This window comes from Hyperoodon ampullatus (assembly GCF_949752795.1).
Source record: "Hyperoodon ampullatus genome assembly, chromosome: 1".
Lineage (NCBI taxonomy): Eukaryota > Metazoa > Chordata > Mammalia > Artiodactyla > Ziphiidae > Hyperoodon > Hyperoodon ampullatus.
This window is the reverse complement of record NC_136914.1, coordinates 162637817-162655215: the sequence shown is the minus strand read 5'-3', so window position 1 is coordinate 162655215 and position 17399 is coordinate 162637817. Positions and strand designations below refer to the sequence as shown.

General features: G+C 45.7%; 1 protein-coding gene across 1 annotated transcript in view; it reads right to left on the bottom strand.

Moving 5' to 3' along the window:
- Positions 1 to 15842: 15842 nt before the first annotated feature.
- The window catches only part of OTOP1 (otopetrin 1), a gene marked incomplete at its 5' end in the record, with an annotated part of 41969 nt that continues 40412 nt past the window's right edge, over positions 15843 to 17399 (bottom strand). The window contains one exon of the mRNA XM_079716282.1: positions 15843 to 16229. Within this exon, the coding sequence (XP_079572408.1) occupies positions 16059 to 16229 (171 nt within the window). The 3' untranslated portion in view covers positions 15843 to 16058. The remainder of the gene's footprint in view (positions 16230 to 17399) is intronic.

The window sequence follows — 17399 nt, the reverse complement described above, 5'->3', positions numbered from 1 at the left end:
TGTGGGGATTTGCTGATGTATATCTATCCCAATTTTGTGCTGAGAACTAGGAAGATAATCACAGGGTGGGTTAGGAGACCCACTGGACCCAACTGTGAGATGGACCTGAGCTAAAGCTCCATTGATCACCTGTCCTCCATAAGCTCTTACCCTGATTGGTGGACCACAGTGATGTTTTGGGTCTCCTCAACTTAATATCAGGGCAGAGCCCATCCAGTAGTCCCCAAAGGCTGATTATCCTCTTTCCTAATTTACAGTTACCTTGGTAAACTTGTAGGTCACTTAAGGATAGGCTGGGAGAAAGGTTAACAGGATAAGTTTTTGGTATTGTACCAGGATCTTTCTTCAAGGGGAACCGGCCTCTCCTTCATTCAAGGAATTCTGAGAATAGAATGAGAGGCTGTGTCTCTGTTTTTAGACTTTTGTTCACTTGGTCTAGAACTTTTCTGCTAACACAGATCAAGTGAGAATTTACTAGGCTTTCTATCTATTTCACTTCCAGGAACACCAGGATTTTTGCATCTATGTTCATCAGTGATATTGGCCTGTAGTTTTCTTTCTTTGTGACATCCTTGCCTGGTTTTGGTATCAAGGTGATGGTGGCCTCGTAGAATGAGTTTGGGAGTGTTCCTCCCTCTGCTATATTTTGGAAGAGTTTGAGAAGGATAGGTGTTAGCTCTTCTCTAAATGTTTGATAGAATTCGCCTGTGAAGCCATCTGGTCCTGGGCTTTTGTTTGTTGGAAGATTTTTTATCACAGTTTCAATTTCAGTGCTTGTGATTGGTCTGTTCATGTTTTCTATTTCTTACTGATTCAGTCTTGGCAGGTTGTGCATTTCTAAGAATTTGTCCATTTCTTCCAGGTTGTCCATTTTATTGGCATAGAGTTGCTTGTAGTAATCTCTCATGATCTTTTGTATTTCTGCAGTGTCAGTTGTTACTTCTCCTTTTTCATTTCTAATTCTATTGATTTGAGTCTTCTCCCTTTTTTTCTTGATGAGTCTGGCTAATGGTTTATCAATTGTGTTTATCTTCTCAAAGAACCAGCTTTTAGTTTTATTGATCTTTGCTATCGTTTCCTTCATTTCTTTTTCATTTATTTCTGATCTGAGTTTTATGATTTCTTTCCTTCTGCTAACTTTGGGGTTTTTTTGTTCTTCTTTCTCTAATTGCTTTAGGTGCAAGGTTAGGTTGTTTATTCGAGATGTTTCCTGTTTCTTAAGGTAGGATTGTATTGATATAAACTTCCCTCTTAGAAGTGCTTTTGCTGCATCCCATAGGTTTTGGGTCGTCATGTCGCCATTGTCACTTGTTCCTGAGTATTTTTTAATTTCCTCTTTGATTTCTTCAGTGATCACTTCGTTATTAAGTAGTGTATTGTTTAGCCTCCATGTGTTTGTATTTTTTACAGATATTTTCCTGTAATTGATATCTAGTCTCACAGCGTTGTGGTCGCAAAAGAGAGTTGATACAATTCCAATTTTCTTAAATTTACCAAGACTTGATTTGTGACCCAAGATATGATCTATCCTGGAGAATGTTCCATGAGCACTTGAGAAAAATGTGTATTCTGTTGTTTTTGGATGGAATGTCCTATAAATATCAATTAAGTCCATCTTGTTTAATGTATCATTTAAAGCTTGTGTTTCCTTATTTATTTTCATTTTGGATGATCTGTCCATTGGTGAAAGTGGGGTGTTAAAGTCCCCTACTATGAATGTGTTACTGTTGATTTCCCCTTTTATGGCTGTTAGTATTTGCCTTATGTATTGAGATGCTCCTATGTTGAGTGCATAAATATTTACAATTGTTATATCTTCTTCTTGGATTGATCCCTTGATCATTATGTAGTGTCCTTCTTTGTCTCTTCTAATAGTCCTTATTTTAAAGACTTTATTTTAAAGTCTATTTTGTCTGATATGAGAATTGCTACTCCAGCTTTCTTTTGGTTTCCATTTGCATGGAATATCTTTTTCCATCCCCTTACCTTCAGTCTGTATGTGTCTCTAGGTCTGAAGTGGGTCTCTTGTAGACAGCATATATATGGGTCTTGTTTTTGTATCCATTCAGCCAATCTGTGTCTTTTGGTGGGAGCATTTAGTCCATTTACATTTAAGGTAGTTATCAATATGTATGTTCCTATTCCCATTTTCTTAATTGTTTTGGGTTCGTTATTGTAGGTCTTTTCCTTCTGTTGTGTTTCTTGCCTAGAGAAGTTCCTTTAGCATTTGTTGTAAAGCTGGTTTGGTGGTGCTGAACTCTCTCAGCTTTTCCTTGTCTGTAAACGTTTTAATTTCTCCATCAAATCTGTATGAGATCCTTGCTGGGTAGAGTAATCTTGGTTGCAGGTTTTTCTCCTTCATCACTTTAATTATGTCCTGCCACTCCCTTCTGGCTTGTAGAGTTTCTGCTGAGAGATCAGCTGTTATCCTGATGGGGATTCCCTTGTGTGTTATTTGTTGTTTTTGCCTTGCTGCTTTTAATATGATTTCTTTGTGTTTAATTTTTGACAGTTTGATTAATATGTGTCTTGGCGTATTTCTCCTTGGATTTATTCTGTATAGGACTCTCTGTGCCTCCTGGACTTGATTAATTATTTCCTTTCCCATATTAGGGAAGTTTTCAACTATAATCTCTTCAAATATTTTCTCAGTCCCTTTCTTTTTCTCTTCTTCTTCTGGAACCCCTATAATTCGAATGTTGGTGCGTTTAATGTTGTCCCAGAGGTCTCTGAGACTGTCCTCTGTTCTTTTCATTCTTTTTTCTTTATTTTGCTCTGCATCAGTTATTTCCACTATTTTATCTTCCACCTCACTTATCCGTTCTTCTGCCTCAGTTATTCTGCTATTGATCCCATCTAGAGTATTTTTTATTTCATTTATTGTGTTTTTAATCGATGCTTGATTCATCTTTAGTTCTTCTAGGTCCTTGTTAACTGTTTCTTGCATTTTGTCTATTCTATTTCCAAGATTTTGGATCTTGGAAATAGAATCTTGGATCATCTTTACCATCATTATTCTGAATTCTTTTTCAGGTAGACTGCCTATTACCTCTTCATTTGTTAGGTCTGGTGGGTTTTTATCTTGCTCCTTCTCCTGCTGTGTGTTTTTCTGTCTTCTCATTTTGCTTATGTTACTGTGTTTGGGGTCTCCTTTTTGCAGGCTGCAGGTTCGTAGTTCCCGTTGTTTTTGGTGTCTGTCCCCAGTGGCTAAGATTGGTTTAGTGGGTTGTGTAGGCTTACTGGTGGAGGGGACTAGTGCCTGTGTTCTGGTGGATGAGGCTGGATCTTGTCTTTCTGGTGGGCAGGTCCACGTCTGGTGGTGTGTTTTGGGGTGTCTGCGGACTTTATATGATTTTAGGCCACCTCTCTGCTAATGGGTGGCGTTGTGTTCCTGTCTTGCTAGTTGTTTGGCATAGGGTGTCCAGCACTGTAGCTTGCTGGTCGTTGAGTGAAGCTGGGTGCTGGTGTTGAGATGGAGATCTCTGGAAGATTTTCGCCGTTTGATATTATGTGGAGCTGGGAGGTCTCTTGTGGACCCGTGTCCTGAAGTTGGCTCTCCCACCTCAGACGCACAGCACTGACTCCTGGCTCCTCAATTTGGGATGATTTGTTGTCTATTCATGTATTCCACAGATGCAGGGTACATCAAGTTGATTGTGGAGCTTTAATCCGCTGCTTCTGAGGCTGCTGGGAGAGGTTTCCCTTTCTCTTCTTTGTTCTCACAGCTCCTGGGTCTCAGCTTTGGATTTGGCCCCGCCTCTGCGTGTAGGTCGCCGGAGGGCGTCTGTTCTTCGCTCAGACAGGACAGGGTTAAAGGAGCAGCCTCTTCGGGGACTCTGGCTCACTCAGGCCGGGCGGGAGGGAGGGGCACGGAGTGCGGGGCGAGCCTGCAGCGGCAGAGGCTGGCGTGACGTTGCACCAGCCCGAGGCGCGCCGTGCGTTCTCCCAGGGAAGCCGCCCCTGGATCCCGGGACCCCGGCAGTGGCGGGCTGCACAGGCTCCCGGAAGGGCGGTGTGGACAGTGACCTGCGCTCGCACACAGGCTTCTTGGCGGCGGCAGCAGCAGCCCCAGCGTCCCACACCCGTCACTGGGCTCCGCGCTTTCAGCCGCGACTCGCGCCCGTCTGTGGAGCCCCTTTAAGCAGCGCTCTTAATCCCCTCTCCTCGCGCACCAGGAAACCAAGAGGGAAGAAAAAGTCTCTTGCCTCTTCGGCAGCTCCAGAGTTTTCCCGGACTCCCTCCCGGCTAGCTGTGGCACATTAGCCCCCTTCAGGCTGAGTTCTCGCCGCCAGCCCCAGTCCTCTCCCTGCGCTCTGACCGAAGCCCGAGCCTCAGCTTCCAGCGCCGCCCGCCCCGGCGGGCGAGCAGACAAGCCTCTCGGGCTGGTGAGTGCCGCTCGGCACCGATCCTCTGTGCGGGAATCTCTCCGCTTTGCCCTACCCAGGTATGTGGGGAGTTTCTTGCCTTTTGGGAGGTCTGGGGTCTTCTGCCAGCGTTCAGTAGGTGTTCTCTATTCAATATTTTATAATAACCTATAATGGAAAAGAATCTGAAAAAGAATATATGTATGTATGTATGTATGTATGTATGTATGTATGTATAACTGAATCACTTTGCTGTATTCCTGAAACACTGTAAATCAACTATTCTTCAATTAAATTTTTAATTAATTAATTGTTTTAAAAAGAAATTTTAAATAAATATATTGATTAAGGGTGATATCAGCTGTGCATAACGGAAAACCTGACTATTCGTGGTTTATGCACTAAAGACATACATAACAGGAAATTCAGAGGGAACCGGCAAGGGCTGGTGCAAAAGCTCAGTGATACAACTGAGGACCCAGAATCTTTTCATCTTTTCATCCAAATGCTCCACCTTCTCAACGCTGTGGCTTTGTGCCCTTGGAGCCTCATGGTCACAGGATGGCTGTTACAGCTTTAGGCATCATGATCAAGTTCAAACTCCAGGAGAAAAATGGGGGGAGACTATGTCAGGGGAACTTTTCTTGATGTGTCTCTCACCTGTCACCAGTGAAGAAAATCTTCTTAGAAGGACCTTCTGTCTCCCTAGCCAGAAGGGAACCACATGGCCACCCCTAGCTACAAGGCAGACTGCAAAATGTTTCCAGTATCAGGGAAAAGGGAACAAACTGCCCGTGCTTGGCTTCAACAGACCGTGAGTCATCACCTGAGACTGGGCACTTTGAGTCCCCAACCAAAGTCAGGGTTTTCTTAGCAAGCAAAGGAATTGTTCTCGGAAAGCAATTAGCAGTGTGTGTCATCATTGATATTTGCTAAATACCTGCTCGGTCGACATTGTACTGAACATCAGAGATGAATTAAAGAGATGAAGACTCAGTCCCCATCCCTGGAGCTCACAGTCTGTAATTCCCCCATCACAGCCCTCCATCTGGAGTGTGGAAGCCCTTTCACAGTTCAATTAGGAAGTGGTACCAAGAAAAGGTGACCTCACAAAGTTTATCTGAGTTTTTCCATAGCAAATAAATAAATAACTTTTTAACCTTTCTAGTCAAATATCAAACAAATACTTGTTTTCTTACTGAGTTTTCCATAGTATTGAAACTATCTTCCAGTTCCCTCTTTTTGTCTTAAAAGATCTTTAAGCATTCATTCATTTATTTTGTCATTTGACAATGATTATGGAGCTCCTCTTCTCCTGGGACTGAGGACACAGTCCTCAGGAAAAAAAAAAAAACCAGACACTGTCTTTCCCTCTTGAGGCTTGCAGTTAAGTGGTTTTAAAAAAAAGGACCACTATTCAAACAAGCTGACACATAATTGTACGATTAAAAGGTACAATAGACACAGTGAAGGAAAGCTAAATGGTGCTGCAAAAGTTCATAGGGACACCAGACCTGGTCTAGGGGTGAGTGAAGACTTCCCTGAGAAACCATTGTTTGGATGGAGATCTGAAAGATGAGTAGGAATTAACTAACTGAAAGGAAGAGGAAGCAGCAAGTGCAAATGTCCTGGGGCAGGAGGGAACATAACACATTCAAAAAGCTAAAGAAGCTGGTCAGTGTGATGGAGCACAGAGGAAAAGTGAAGCACAAGGAAAGTGATATGAGATCAGGCTGGAGAGGTGGTCAAGAAAGACCATGCAGGACCCGGGGCCAAGGTAAGTTTCTCTGTCTCAGCAGTGAGGGGAGGCCACCAGAGGATGTTGGGCAGGGGAGGGATAGGAGCATCTTGGCCTTTCTCAAACACCACTCCAGCCATAGCATGAAGGACAGACTGGTAGAGGCAAGGGATGCACTGGAGAAATGAGTGAGGAAGCTACTTCGGAAGACCAAGATGGAGACGATGGTGGCTTGGAGTAGGTGGTGGGGTTGGAAGTGGGGAGAAGTGGATGCAACCAAGGTATTTGGGGGTGGAAGTGACAGGTGTGGCCACTGATTGGAAATGAGGCATAAGGGCAGTGTAAAGACAGCCCTTGTTTGTCTGACTTGAATAACAGACAGAGGCTGGAACAATCCATGGGGATGGAAAATATGAAGGGAGAAGTGGCCAGAGGAGTGGGATATCTTGAGTTTGGTGTTGGACACATTCAGTATAAAGTGCCTTTGAGACATCCAAGTATGCTGCTGGAAATAACCAGCCTGCAGTTGAGAGGTCAGGCTGAAAATGCAAATTTCAGAGCCAACAGTATCTGTACAGTAGGCAAGCCCTTGGCCATGAACTAGACCACCAAGAAGAGCAGTGAGAAGCCAAGAGGACCCAGTATAGCCTCCCAGAAATTCCAACACCAAATGGCCAAGAAGAGGGCCATGAGCCTGCAAACAGCTCTGAGAAGGGAGGCCAGAGAAATAGAACCAACCCAGAGGAAGTGTGTCATTGAAGCCAAGACCCGATTCATGCTGTTCACCTGCTCCATCTGCAGACAGGGAAACCAAGACACAGATGGCTTGGTAGTGCCCTGGACCATCCAGCTTTTTCCGGTGTAAAGGGAAAAAGCATTTCCTATGCATGTGATAACAAACTGCCACAAACTTTGTGGCTTAAAACATAAATTTATTATCTTACCGTTCTGGACATCAAAAGATCAAAATGAGTCTTACTGGACTGAAATGAAGGTGTTGGCAGAGCCATCAACAGAGGCCTGAAGGAGAATCCCATCCCTGCCTCTTCCAGCTTCTGGTGGCTGCTGGCACTCCTTGGCTTGTGGCCACATCACTTCAATCTCTGCCTCTGTAATCACATTTCCTCCTCCTCTTCCATAGTCAAATCTTCCTTTTATAAGGACATTTGTGATTACATTGAGGGCCTGCCCTAATATTCCACGAGAATCTCCCATGTTAATATCCTTGACTTAATCACACCTGCAAAGTCCCTTTTGCCTTCTAAGGTGACCTTTTCACAGGTTCCAGGGATTAGGACATGTGAACATCTTTAGGGGGCATTGTCTTTCCTCCTACGGGCTCTCTGGGCCATGTAGAGGACCAGCAATCTGAGAATTCTCGGAGCAGCACTTGTCATGTGCAAAGAGAGACATCTGGTCCACACTCGGCAGCATCCTGGAGGCAGAGACCTGAAATTGTCCGTGTAGCCATAATAATAACTTGCTGCCAGGGCTTCCCTGGTGGCTCAGTGGTTGAGAGTCCGCCTGCCAATGCAGGGGACACGGGGCCCCGGTCCGGGGAGATCCCACATGCCACAGAGAGGCTAGGCCCGTGAGCCATGGCCGCTGAGCCTGTGCGTCTGGAGCCTGTGCTCCGCAACGGGAGAGGCCACAACAGTGAGAGGCCTGCGTACCGCAAAAAAAAAAAAAAAAAAAAAAAGAACTTGCTGCCCGCCAGGCTCTATGGTTCCAGCTTTACATTCATCATCTCAGTTCATACTTTCAGTGACCCTTTAAGGTGTGTCAGGCTATCCCCACTGTCTTATAGAGGAGAAAACCAAGGCTCAGTGAGGGGACAGTAACTTGCAGCAGAGACCTGAACCTGGACTCAAAGCCTGTCCATCTCCCCAAACCACGCTTCTGCCACAGAAGTACCATTCGTCAGGGACACATTAAGGGGCAGCCCCGGCTCTCTGTGCACCTGGGAGGGTAGAATCAGGACCCTTTCCTGGCAGGCCCCACCCCTAACTCTTGCTGGGATCTTGTCCTTTCTTCAGGGTCCAGCATAGCACTCAAGGAACACCCGGATTCTAACATCAGGGACAGAGCCCTCACCTGTTTCTGCAGTTCATGACCACAGTGCTGGCCACGGTCTTAAACACCATTATGCCATCATATCACCTTTAAATTGTAGGAGAAATTGCACTTTCGGGGACGGTGCTCAGTCCAGGAAGGTGATCTGCCCTGTTCCTCCTTTGGCTACTCTTTGGCTCTGTGACCTAGTAGACACAGCTGTGGAGCTCAGTCCTGCCCAGTGAGTGGGCCATGCCATCCCCTGCCAGGCAGGGTGGGTGAAGGGCTGACCGCAGCCAGAGTAGAGCATCGAGGGGAAGCAGGAGCGCCTTTCATTCCCTGGATCACATTCCTGGAAAAGGTGAAACCGTTTTTGTTAAGGTCATGTGCTCACAGGACAGTTGTTAGGACTACGAGAAGATATTGGAGGAAACAGTGGGAAGCATGATGTGGACATGGAGAAAAGGACATATCAGTGGGTGGACTTTATGTGCTAATCCCCCAGCACCCACCAGCACTGCAGCACCTCCACATTCTCAGGCTTACCCCTCCATGCTAGAGACCAGGGGCACTTCTGAGCTGAGGCCGACTTCAGAGAATGCTAGTTAGGATGGGTCAGCTGCAAGCAACAAAATACCCAATGCACAGCAGGCATCAGCAAGCTCCCAGGGCCAGATCCAGCCCACTGCCTGTTTGGTTCAATAAAGTTTTATTGGCACAGCCCCACCCATTCATTGATGAATCACCTGTGGCTGCTTTCATGCTACAGGGGCAGAGGTAAGTAGTTGCAACAGAGAGCTGATGGTCCACCAAACCTAAAATATTTTCTACCTGGCCCTCTACAGAAAATGTTTGCCCACCCTTTGCTTAAACAACAATAACGTTTACCTCCCATAAGAAGGAGTTCAGGGGACGACAGTTCCAGGATCAGACAGGGGCTCAGCAGTGTATTCAAGGACTCAGCCTCCTTCCATCTCCTTCCTCTGCATATTGGCCTCTTATTCTTGGGCTGCTTGCTTCATGGTCACAAACTGGCTGCCACAGCTCCAGGCTTGACTTCCTCCCACAACCACATTTAGGCAGGAAAAAAGGCAAACCTCCTCCTCATCTCTTCCTTATTAGGGATCCAAATCCTTCCAGGGCTATCCAGCAGAGGCCTCTTACCTCTCATCATCAAGACCAGGGGTCAGCAAACGTTTTCTGTAAAGGACCAGATAATAAATATGGTAGGTTCTTATGGGCCATAAGAACCTTATGGTCTCTGCAGCATATTCTTTTTTGAATGTGTTTTTTTAAAAACAACCTTTCAAAAATGTAAAAACCATTCTTAGCTCACAGGCATAGGTTACCCCCAACTGGTCTAGACCTACTCACATGCCCACCTCCATACCATCCATACCGATGCCCAGCGAAGGGGAGGAGGGTGTCACTATGCTTGGCTTAGACCAATCACCCAAGACGGGTGCTCTAGAAACATCTGCCAAGACAGGTAGGCAGCCCTTGCGGCTGTCAGTCTGTCGGGGAGACGGTCGGATCACTTCCTGTCCTGGCGGGAAGAAGCGATTGGCCGCTGGTTCCTCCCTACGGAGGAGAACAGACCCCACCTACAGGCCTCCGTAGAACTGGGTGCCCCTGCTTAGCTCCTGATGCAGAGCAGGAAGAGGGGAGCACATCCTAATGCACGGTCTTGTCTGGACTCTCTATTAAGCACCAGGCTTAAAGCGCCCTCTTGTGCCTTAAAGGCAAACGGGGGTCCGCAGATGTGGACTAGAAGCGGACAGAGAAGTTCTGCCAGGTCTGAAACAGGCCAATCACAAGCCTTCCCGGGGTCTCCCCACGCCCTGCGACAGTCTGGGGTCGAGAAGGCAGCACATGTGGTCATGCAACCCACGTGGTGAGGCCCTGGGAGAGAAAGAGGCAAAGCGCCACCCTCCCAAGAGAAAAGCACAAAAAAAGAAGTAACTAACTATGCAAGTAACGGTAAAGGGCGCCGAGGTGAAGCACAACAGAGGGTCTGTTTAGACAGATGATCAAGGAGGGGTGGGAAGCACTGCAAAAGTCCTGAGGATCAGAAGAGGATCAAGGACGTGCCCTGGGAGGGCTGTGGCTGCAGCAGTGCAGGCGGGGGTGGCTGGGGGAGGGGGAGGCAGAGGGAGGGTCTGGCTTGAGAAGATGGAGCTGCAGAGGCCAGATCCTGAAGATCCCAACAGACCACGGTTAGGAGTTTGTACATTCTTCTAAAAGCAACGGGAAGCCGTTGAAGGGTTTTTAGCAGGTGACTTGATTTGATTTACTTTTTTTAGACAATTAACATACCGTCATCACTGTGGTGTTTCCTATGTTATTAATGCGGCTGAAACACCACACCAGAACTACCATCCCTTTTGAGCATTAAAACACTACACTCATCATTCTCCTGTCTCCTCACCATGGTCCCCATGGCTCTGCTTTTAGGACAAGCTAATGTCTCGGTCATTCCCCATCAGACCCCACGGAGTGCCCTCCCGCCAGCTGCCCTGACCAACTTCCACCCCAGCCTCATAACACCCTGCATACACCCTGTTCCTCCAAACCTCCCCCAGGAAGTGGGAGGTGGTGAGGGCACGTGGAAGGAGCATCCTTGTTGAAACTAACTAGTTCTCAGCTTCCCTGTGAGAACTCAGAATTTTCCCAGCCCTCCGCTGGGATGGTGACAACCATCTCTGACACTTCGCAGGAACCCAGAGCTATGGATAGAGTACAATCGGGGCATTTTTACCCTTAGGCTGCTACCACAACATCACCCCTCACTTTGGCCTGAAAGTGCAAGTGAAGTGGGCTCAGAAGGAAAGGCACCAGCGCCCCCTGCTGGTCATGCTCTTCCACAGCAACGCTCATAATCCCAGGGAAGAACCAGCTGTTTGCAGCAGCTTCCGCTCGCTCTTCACCCTGTGAAGCTAAGTGTAGCAATTTACAACTGGGAGAAAAGGGAGATGTTCTGTCCGTGGGTGCATTGGCCTGTACACACATCCTCAAGCAACTGTTTGAATGATATTTTTACCGAATTGGCTTTTTTTAAAAGACGATATGTCTAATAGAGAGGAAAGGGAATGGGTTTTTAAAAGGCTCAGTGGTCCAAATGCTACAACTTCCTCGTGATATAGGCGTGGTCAAAGGTTCCCCGCATTTTTTTTTTAGCCGCACCGCGCAGCATGAGGGATCCTAGTTCCACGACTGGGGATCGAACCCCGTGTCCCCTTCAGTGGAAGCACAGATTCTTAACCACTGGACTGCCAGGGAAGTCCCACCCCCCATTCTAATAGAAGAGTAATGCTTATCCAGTGAGGTCAGCTGGGAGCTGAGACTTCATAGACAGAGACAGACAAGAGGAGCTTGGTGAATTTGAAGGGTTATGCAGTGAGCAGGCGAGAGTAGTAATTACTCCAACTGGGCTTCATGTTCCCTGTGGGGGGACAAAGGAGGCTAATTTGACCTCCAGGCAAGGACGACTAGGCAGATGCTGGTGCGGTTTAGTCCAGCAGTTCATAAAAGGTCTTGTGGAAGGGAAATCTTTTCTAAGACACACCCAGGTGCCACGGGGCTAGTTGTGACCCTGGGCGTCCAGCTCCAAAGTTTTTGCCCTTCCATTCAGCCTCACCAAGAGCCATGGCACCCAAAAATCACGAGTTCAAATCCTGCCTTGACCAGGGTCAGGAATGAATGAGCTCAAGCTGCCAAATGCATAGACTCTCCCCTGATCAGGTTGCCACAGGTGAGAACAGATGAGAAAGAGATTATCCTGGTAACTTGAGTGCCAAGGGCATCGGTCCCCACAGTAGAGAACCACATGGGAAAACAAATCCATGTCGGGTTTCCTGACAAACACGGAATCATCCCTGGGGAGCGAGTCGGGTGATGTTTACAGCTAATGGCATTGAGTTACTCCATCTCTGGGATCTACCTGCCCAGGAGACCACACAGCAGTAGCCTTGACACCCTCCTCCCAGCAATGGTGGATGAATATTGCAAGTTCACCTTCTCTGATGACTCTGAGTTCATCTTCCTTATGTTGACTTTCTTTTCTCTTTCTTTCAAATGTTTTTATTATGAAATATCTTGTGCATATCAAAAAGCACAGAAGAAACTATAATGAATACTTTTACACCAATCACTTTGTCTAAGACATCAAACATTTCAGACACTGCATGCACTCAGCTGTTTGTTTCCACTCCAGCCCTGTCCCTCCCTCACTCCCAGCCCACAGGTAACCACTACACTGAACTTGGGGTGTATCCTATCTTCATGTGTGTTTATAATTTTACTGTGTATGGATGTATCCCCTAAATATCAGGAATTGTTTTGTCTGTTTTGAAACATTATATTAATGGTATCATACCAATTATACCTTCATGCTACTTCATTCTTAATTCCTCATTGTCTTGAGGGATTACCCAGGTTGATACATGTTGTTCTGGCCCATTCATTTTTTTCACTCCTGTGAAAAAATATTCCATTGTCGGAATAGTCCATAATTTACCTATTCATACTCCTAACTGAAGGACATTTAGGCTGTTTTCAGTTTTTCCCAATGACAAGCACTATTGCTGTAGACATTTCTGAACACATCTCCTATGTGTGGTGAACACATGTGAGTGAGGGTACCTCTGGGGCACACACACACCAAGTGGTATTGCTAGGTCTTAAGGAATATGCACCTGTAGCCCTAGTCAATATTGCCAATTGTTCTTCCACATGGCTTTATTAATATATTCTCCTACCACCCGTGTATATGAATTCCCTTTCTTTCACATCTTGCCAACCAACCCTTGCTAATCTGATGAATGGGATATAGTATCTCATTGTTATTTTAATTTGTATTGCTCTTACTCTAGCCCTGAGATCTGGACACTTGTTAATTGCACACTCTGGTTCCTTTTCTGTGAATTGCATTAAGGTAATAAATTTTCCTTGGTGCCTAAACTGGTTGAGTCAGGATGCTTAACTACTTGTGGGTTGAAGCTGCCTGGCTGGAATAGCCACCCCTGAGGCTGTGGGCTCTTCTTGTTTAGGGACATCTTTAAGATCACTCCTCAAAAGCCCTGAGCCCAGCAAGGCTATACTGACTTTTCTGAGCTCTGATGGTGCCCCATGCCCACCCCAAAACGACCACTCCTGGACCAGTTGTTCCCAGCATTACTGTGATTCCCTATATCTCTTTGGCAGGGCCTAAAACCCACAGGCTGAGGCCCTAGGGCTGTACTGATGTGCTTAGAACAGGGGGAAATTAATAATGACCAAAATGGGATCTTTTGGAGAAATTGGCATTCACATGTAGTAATCTCACACAGTGTCGTTTACCAATGTGCACAAAGACTCAGCAGAAGATGCTTGCCATGGTGTCGTTTACAATAGCAAACAAAGAAACCACTTAAATGTCTCTAAATGTCCAACATCAGGGTTTCACTACATCAGGAATGGTATCTCCCTCCAGGGAATGTACTTTGAAGCCATGCAAAGTCACGTTGCAGAAGAGAACACAATGTCGAGGAATGTCCTTCAGGTGTCTTAACTTGAGGTGCGTGGACTCCTGAGATGCTTCTGGAAGGGAGTTGGCATCACCTGAGATGCTTATTTAAGCATCCAGAACCCCGCTGTAGACCAACGGAAGCTGACCTTCTAGCTGGGAAGGCAGGAATCCTAACAGGCTCCCTAAATGATTCTAATGCATTCAGAAGTGTGAGAATCAATGCCAGGGGATCCTAAAATAGTTACAAAGCTTGCTGGTGTATTAAGATTTAAAAAGCAAGTTACATGCAAATACAATATATATAAAAGCAATCCCATTTGTGCCTGTGTGAGTGTGTGTGTATCTGTGTGTGTACTAATAGGCAGCAAAAATTAACAGCAATAACCTCTAGATTGTAATTTCTCAACCTAGGCACTGTTAACATTTGGATCAGGATAATTCTTTGTGGTGGAAACAGTCCCGTCCTGTGTACTGGATGATGTTTAACAGCTTCCCTGGCCTCTACCCATTAGATGCCAGTGACGCCCGCTAGCGGTAACAAAAATGTCTCCAGACATTGCCCAAAGTCCCCTGGAAGACAAGATCACCCACGGTTGAGAACAACTGCCCTAGATGGAAGGTATGATAGATAATGTTTTACTTTGCTTTTAGTCTATCTGCCCATTTCCTACCTTTCCCAAAAATGAATATAAAGTATTTCAGTTATGTAAAAATTTTGGTGTTTCTTATGTCCCTCTGTGTTGTCAAAAAAAAAAAAAAAATATATATATATATATATATACACACACACTCAGATGAAAAGATGTTCACATTAGTACTTACAGTAAGTTAACTAATTTTATTATGATTTTAAAAGAATTAATAAAAAGCATATACAAAACCATCCCAAATGTCAATATTCCTTCAGAGGCTTTAAACTATTTATAACCTTTGGATATGGCATCCTGATTTTAAGAATATATCTTAAGAAGCAATTCTAAATATAGAAAATGTTTTACATATATGGTGGATTTTTGCAGAGTCACTGATAAAAACAAAAAGTTATAAACACTCTAAAACCAACAATAGGAAACAGTTAATTACAGTACTCAATAGAATAGAATATAGTATGAAAATTATATTTACAAAGAGTTTATAATAATGTGGGTGGGAAGGCTTGTGCCATATTGTTGAGGGGAAACTGCATACAAAATTGAATATGTCGCATCATCTCTGGCAAGTATAACAAAACAACAATGAAAAGAATCCTGTGCGTCCAACACAGTTAAAAGAAACACATCAAGATGTTTAAAAAATGACTGTCAAGGGCTTCCCTGGTGGCGCAGTGGTTGAGAGTCCGCCTGCCAATGCAGGGTACACGGGTTCGTGCCCTGGTCCGGGAAGATCCCACATGGCATGGAGCGGCTGGGCCCGTGAGCCACGGCCCCTGAGCCTGCGCGTCCGGAGCCTGTGCTCCGCAACGGGAGAGGCCACAACAGTGAGAGGCCCGCGTATCGCAAAAAAAAAAAAAAAAAAAAAAAGACTGTCAAGATCCTTATCTTTAATTTTGCATCTATATGAGATGACGAGTGTTCATGAAGCTTATTGTGATAATCATTTCATGATGTAAGCCAAATCATTAATGTACACCTTAAACTTATACAGTGCTATATGTCAATCACATCTCAATTAAACTGGAAGAAAAAGATGATTGTCAATTGAACAATAGCATCTTAGGGGATTTTTCTCTCTCTACTCTTCTGAAATGTCCTAATTTTCTAAAATAAGCATATATATATTTATAGTGAAAGGTACTAAAAATGTATTAAAAAAACCTTTACAAATGAAAATATGCCAAAATTTCAGGTGAGAAATATGTCTTTATATTGATCTATACACAAATTTCCATCCAGACGATAAAAATAACTTTGTTCAAAAAATGAAACGTATTCAGAAAGCACAATATAAACTAAATGTGATTTTAGCTACATTCATCAGCTCTGGGAAAGATAAAATTTAAAGGTGATTAGACTATGCAGATGGTCAGGAAAAGGTTGTATATAGTAACATGATAACAGAAAATATTTTAATGAGAAACAAACTGGATACATGTTTTTTCCAACCTGAAATCACATTATTCTAAAACAGAGGATCTCATTTCGAAGGAGATCAAATAATTTAGGTTCAATTAGAATTAGCTAACCAAGGGCAGACTTCAGCCATCTCAGACTTTGATCTAACTTGTTTACACTCATCCAGGGTGATGGGCAATTCCAGCTCATGGGAAAAACAATTATCGCAGACAAAAGGCAGACCTTCTCACATTTGTAAGGCAATGTTTGCCCCACCTCGCCATTCCCAGGTGGCTCCACTGAATTCTCTTGTTAGCTCTCTCCTCAGTCTTTGAGGTGGACACAGATTATATCTTACAGTAGACCTCAAAGAGGGAGGCAGCTGCGTGCATTCGGTAGAAAATAGAAAAAGGCATGGCCAGGTTGACCACTATTATCCAGGGTTCAAAGCCAAAGACAATTTCCTCCAATCCGTTGTCGTACTCGGGGCGGCAGCCAAAGGCGGGGGGGATCCAGAGCTGCAAGAGAAGAGGAGGTGGTCCTAGCAGCCGCCCGGGGGCCCCCCACAAACCCAGGCGCTGACTTGGACTCAGGGAGACCGAGTCACACCTGTCACAGGGGTAAGCAGCCCCTGCGTGTTTCCCATCTCTATGGAGCGCGTCAGTCCACTGAGCCCCGATCCTGCATGAATGCTCTTCACACCTACCTGGTTCTCTCCATCCCCACAGCCCTCACCTTCGTCTAGTCCTCCGTCTCCCCTTCCCCGGACTGCTGCAATGCCTCCCATGATCCCCCCCAACTCCAGTGGGTGCCTTCGATTCCCCCACCCGCTCCAGCACATCACGTGGCTTCAGAGTGATCTTTATAGAGCACACATCTGACCTTGTCACTCCTCTGCTGACCACTTCCCAGGGCTCCAAATGCCTTCAGGAGACAATCCAAATTCCCTCAATGATCGGGAACATGTCCACGTCTCCACATCCCTCGTCACGCCCTTCACTCTGGCCCTCCCAGGCTGTGCACAGCCCCCAAATGTGCCTTTCCCCAGCCTTCAGGGTTTTGCTCCTGCCTCTTCCTCTATCAGGGACTCCCTGTCTTCCTTCTGCTAAGTCCTACCTTCTTCCAAGTCCTGAGACACCTCCCCTTCCAGGAAGCCCTCCTTGATCTAGCCAGTCAGGCAGGAACTCCCTGTGTGTTCCCATAGCCCCCAGTGTTTTCCTACAGTGGTGCTCCCTGTTTCCCACACCCGTCTTTACATTTCACCATTGGTGCTTGGGGTCCCAGCCACGTGGGTCTGGGCTGGTGAGTTCTGTGGTCCTTTTTCTGCCTTGTTCTTGGCTTAGAGAGGCAGCCCAGGCCCTGCCCACATCCCCCTGATCAGGAGGAGAAGCACGTGCCGTGGAACCAGCCCTGGGTTCCTGCCACTTACAGACTATAATTTAACATCTCCAAGCCACAGTTTCCTCACTTATAAGATGGGAATACTAACACCTGTCTCAGAGGGCTCAGATCAGAATAAAATGGCAACTAAGTCTGCAAAACATAAAGCAATAACCGATTATTTTTGTTGCTCATGGAACCTACACACTGGTTTCCCCTTCTCAGCCCCCCTGTCCCAGCTCCTCCTCCTCTACCTCCCCTTAAATTGTTGGGCTCCTAGACCTGCTTCCCTCTCACACTGACATTTC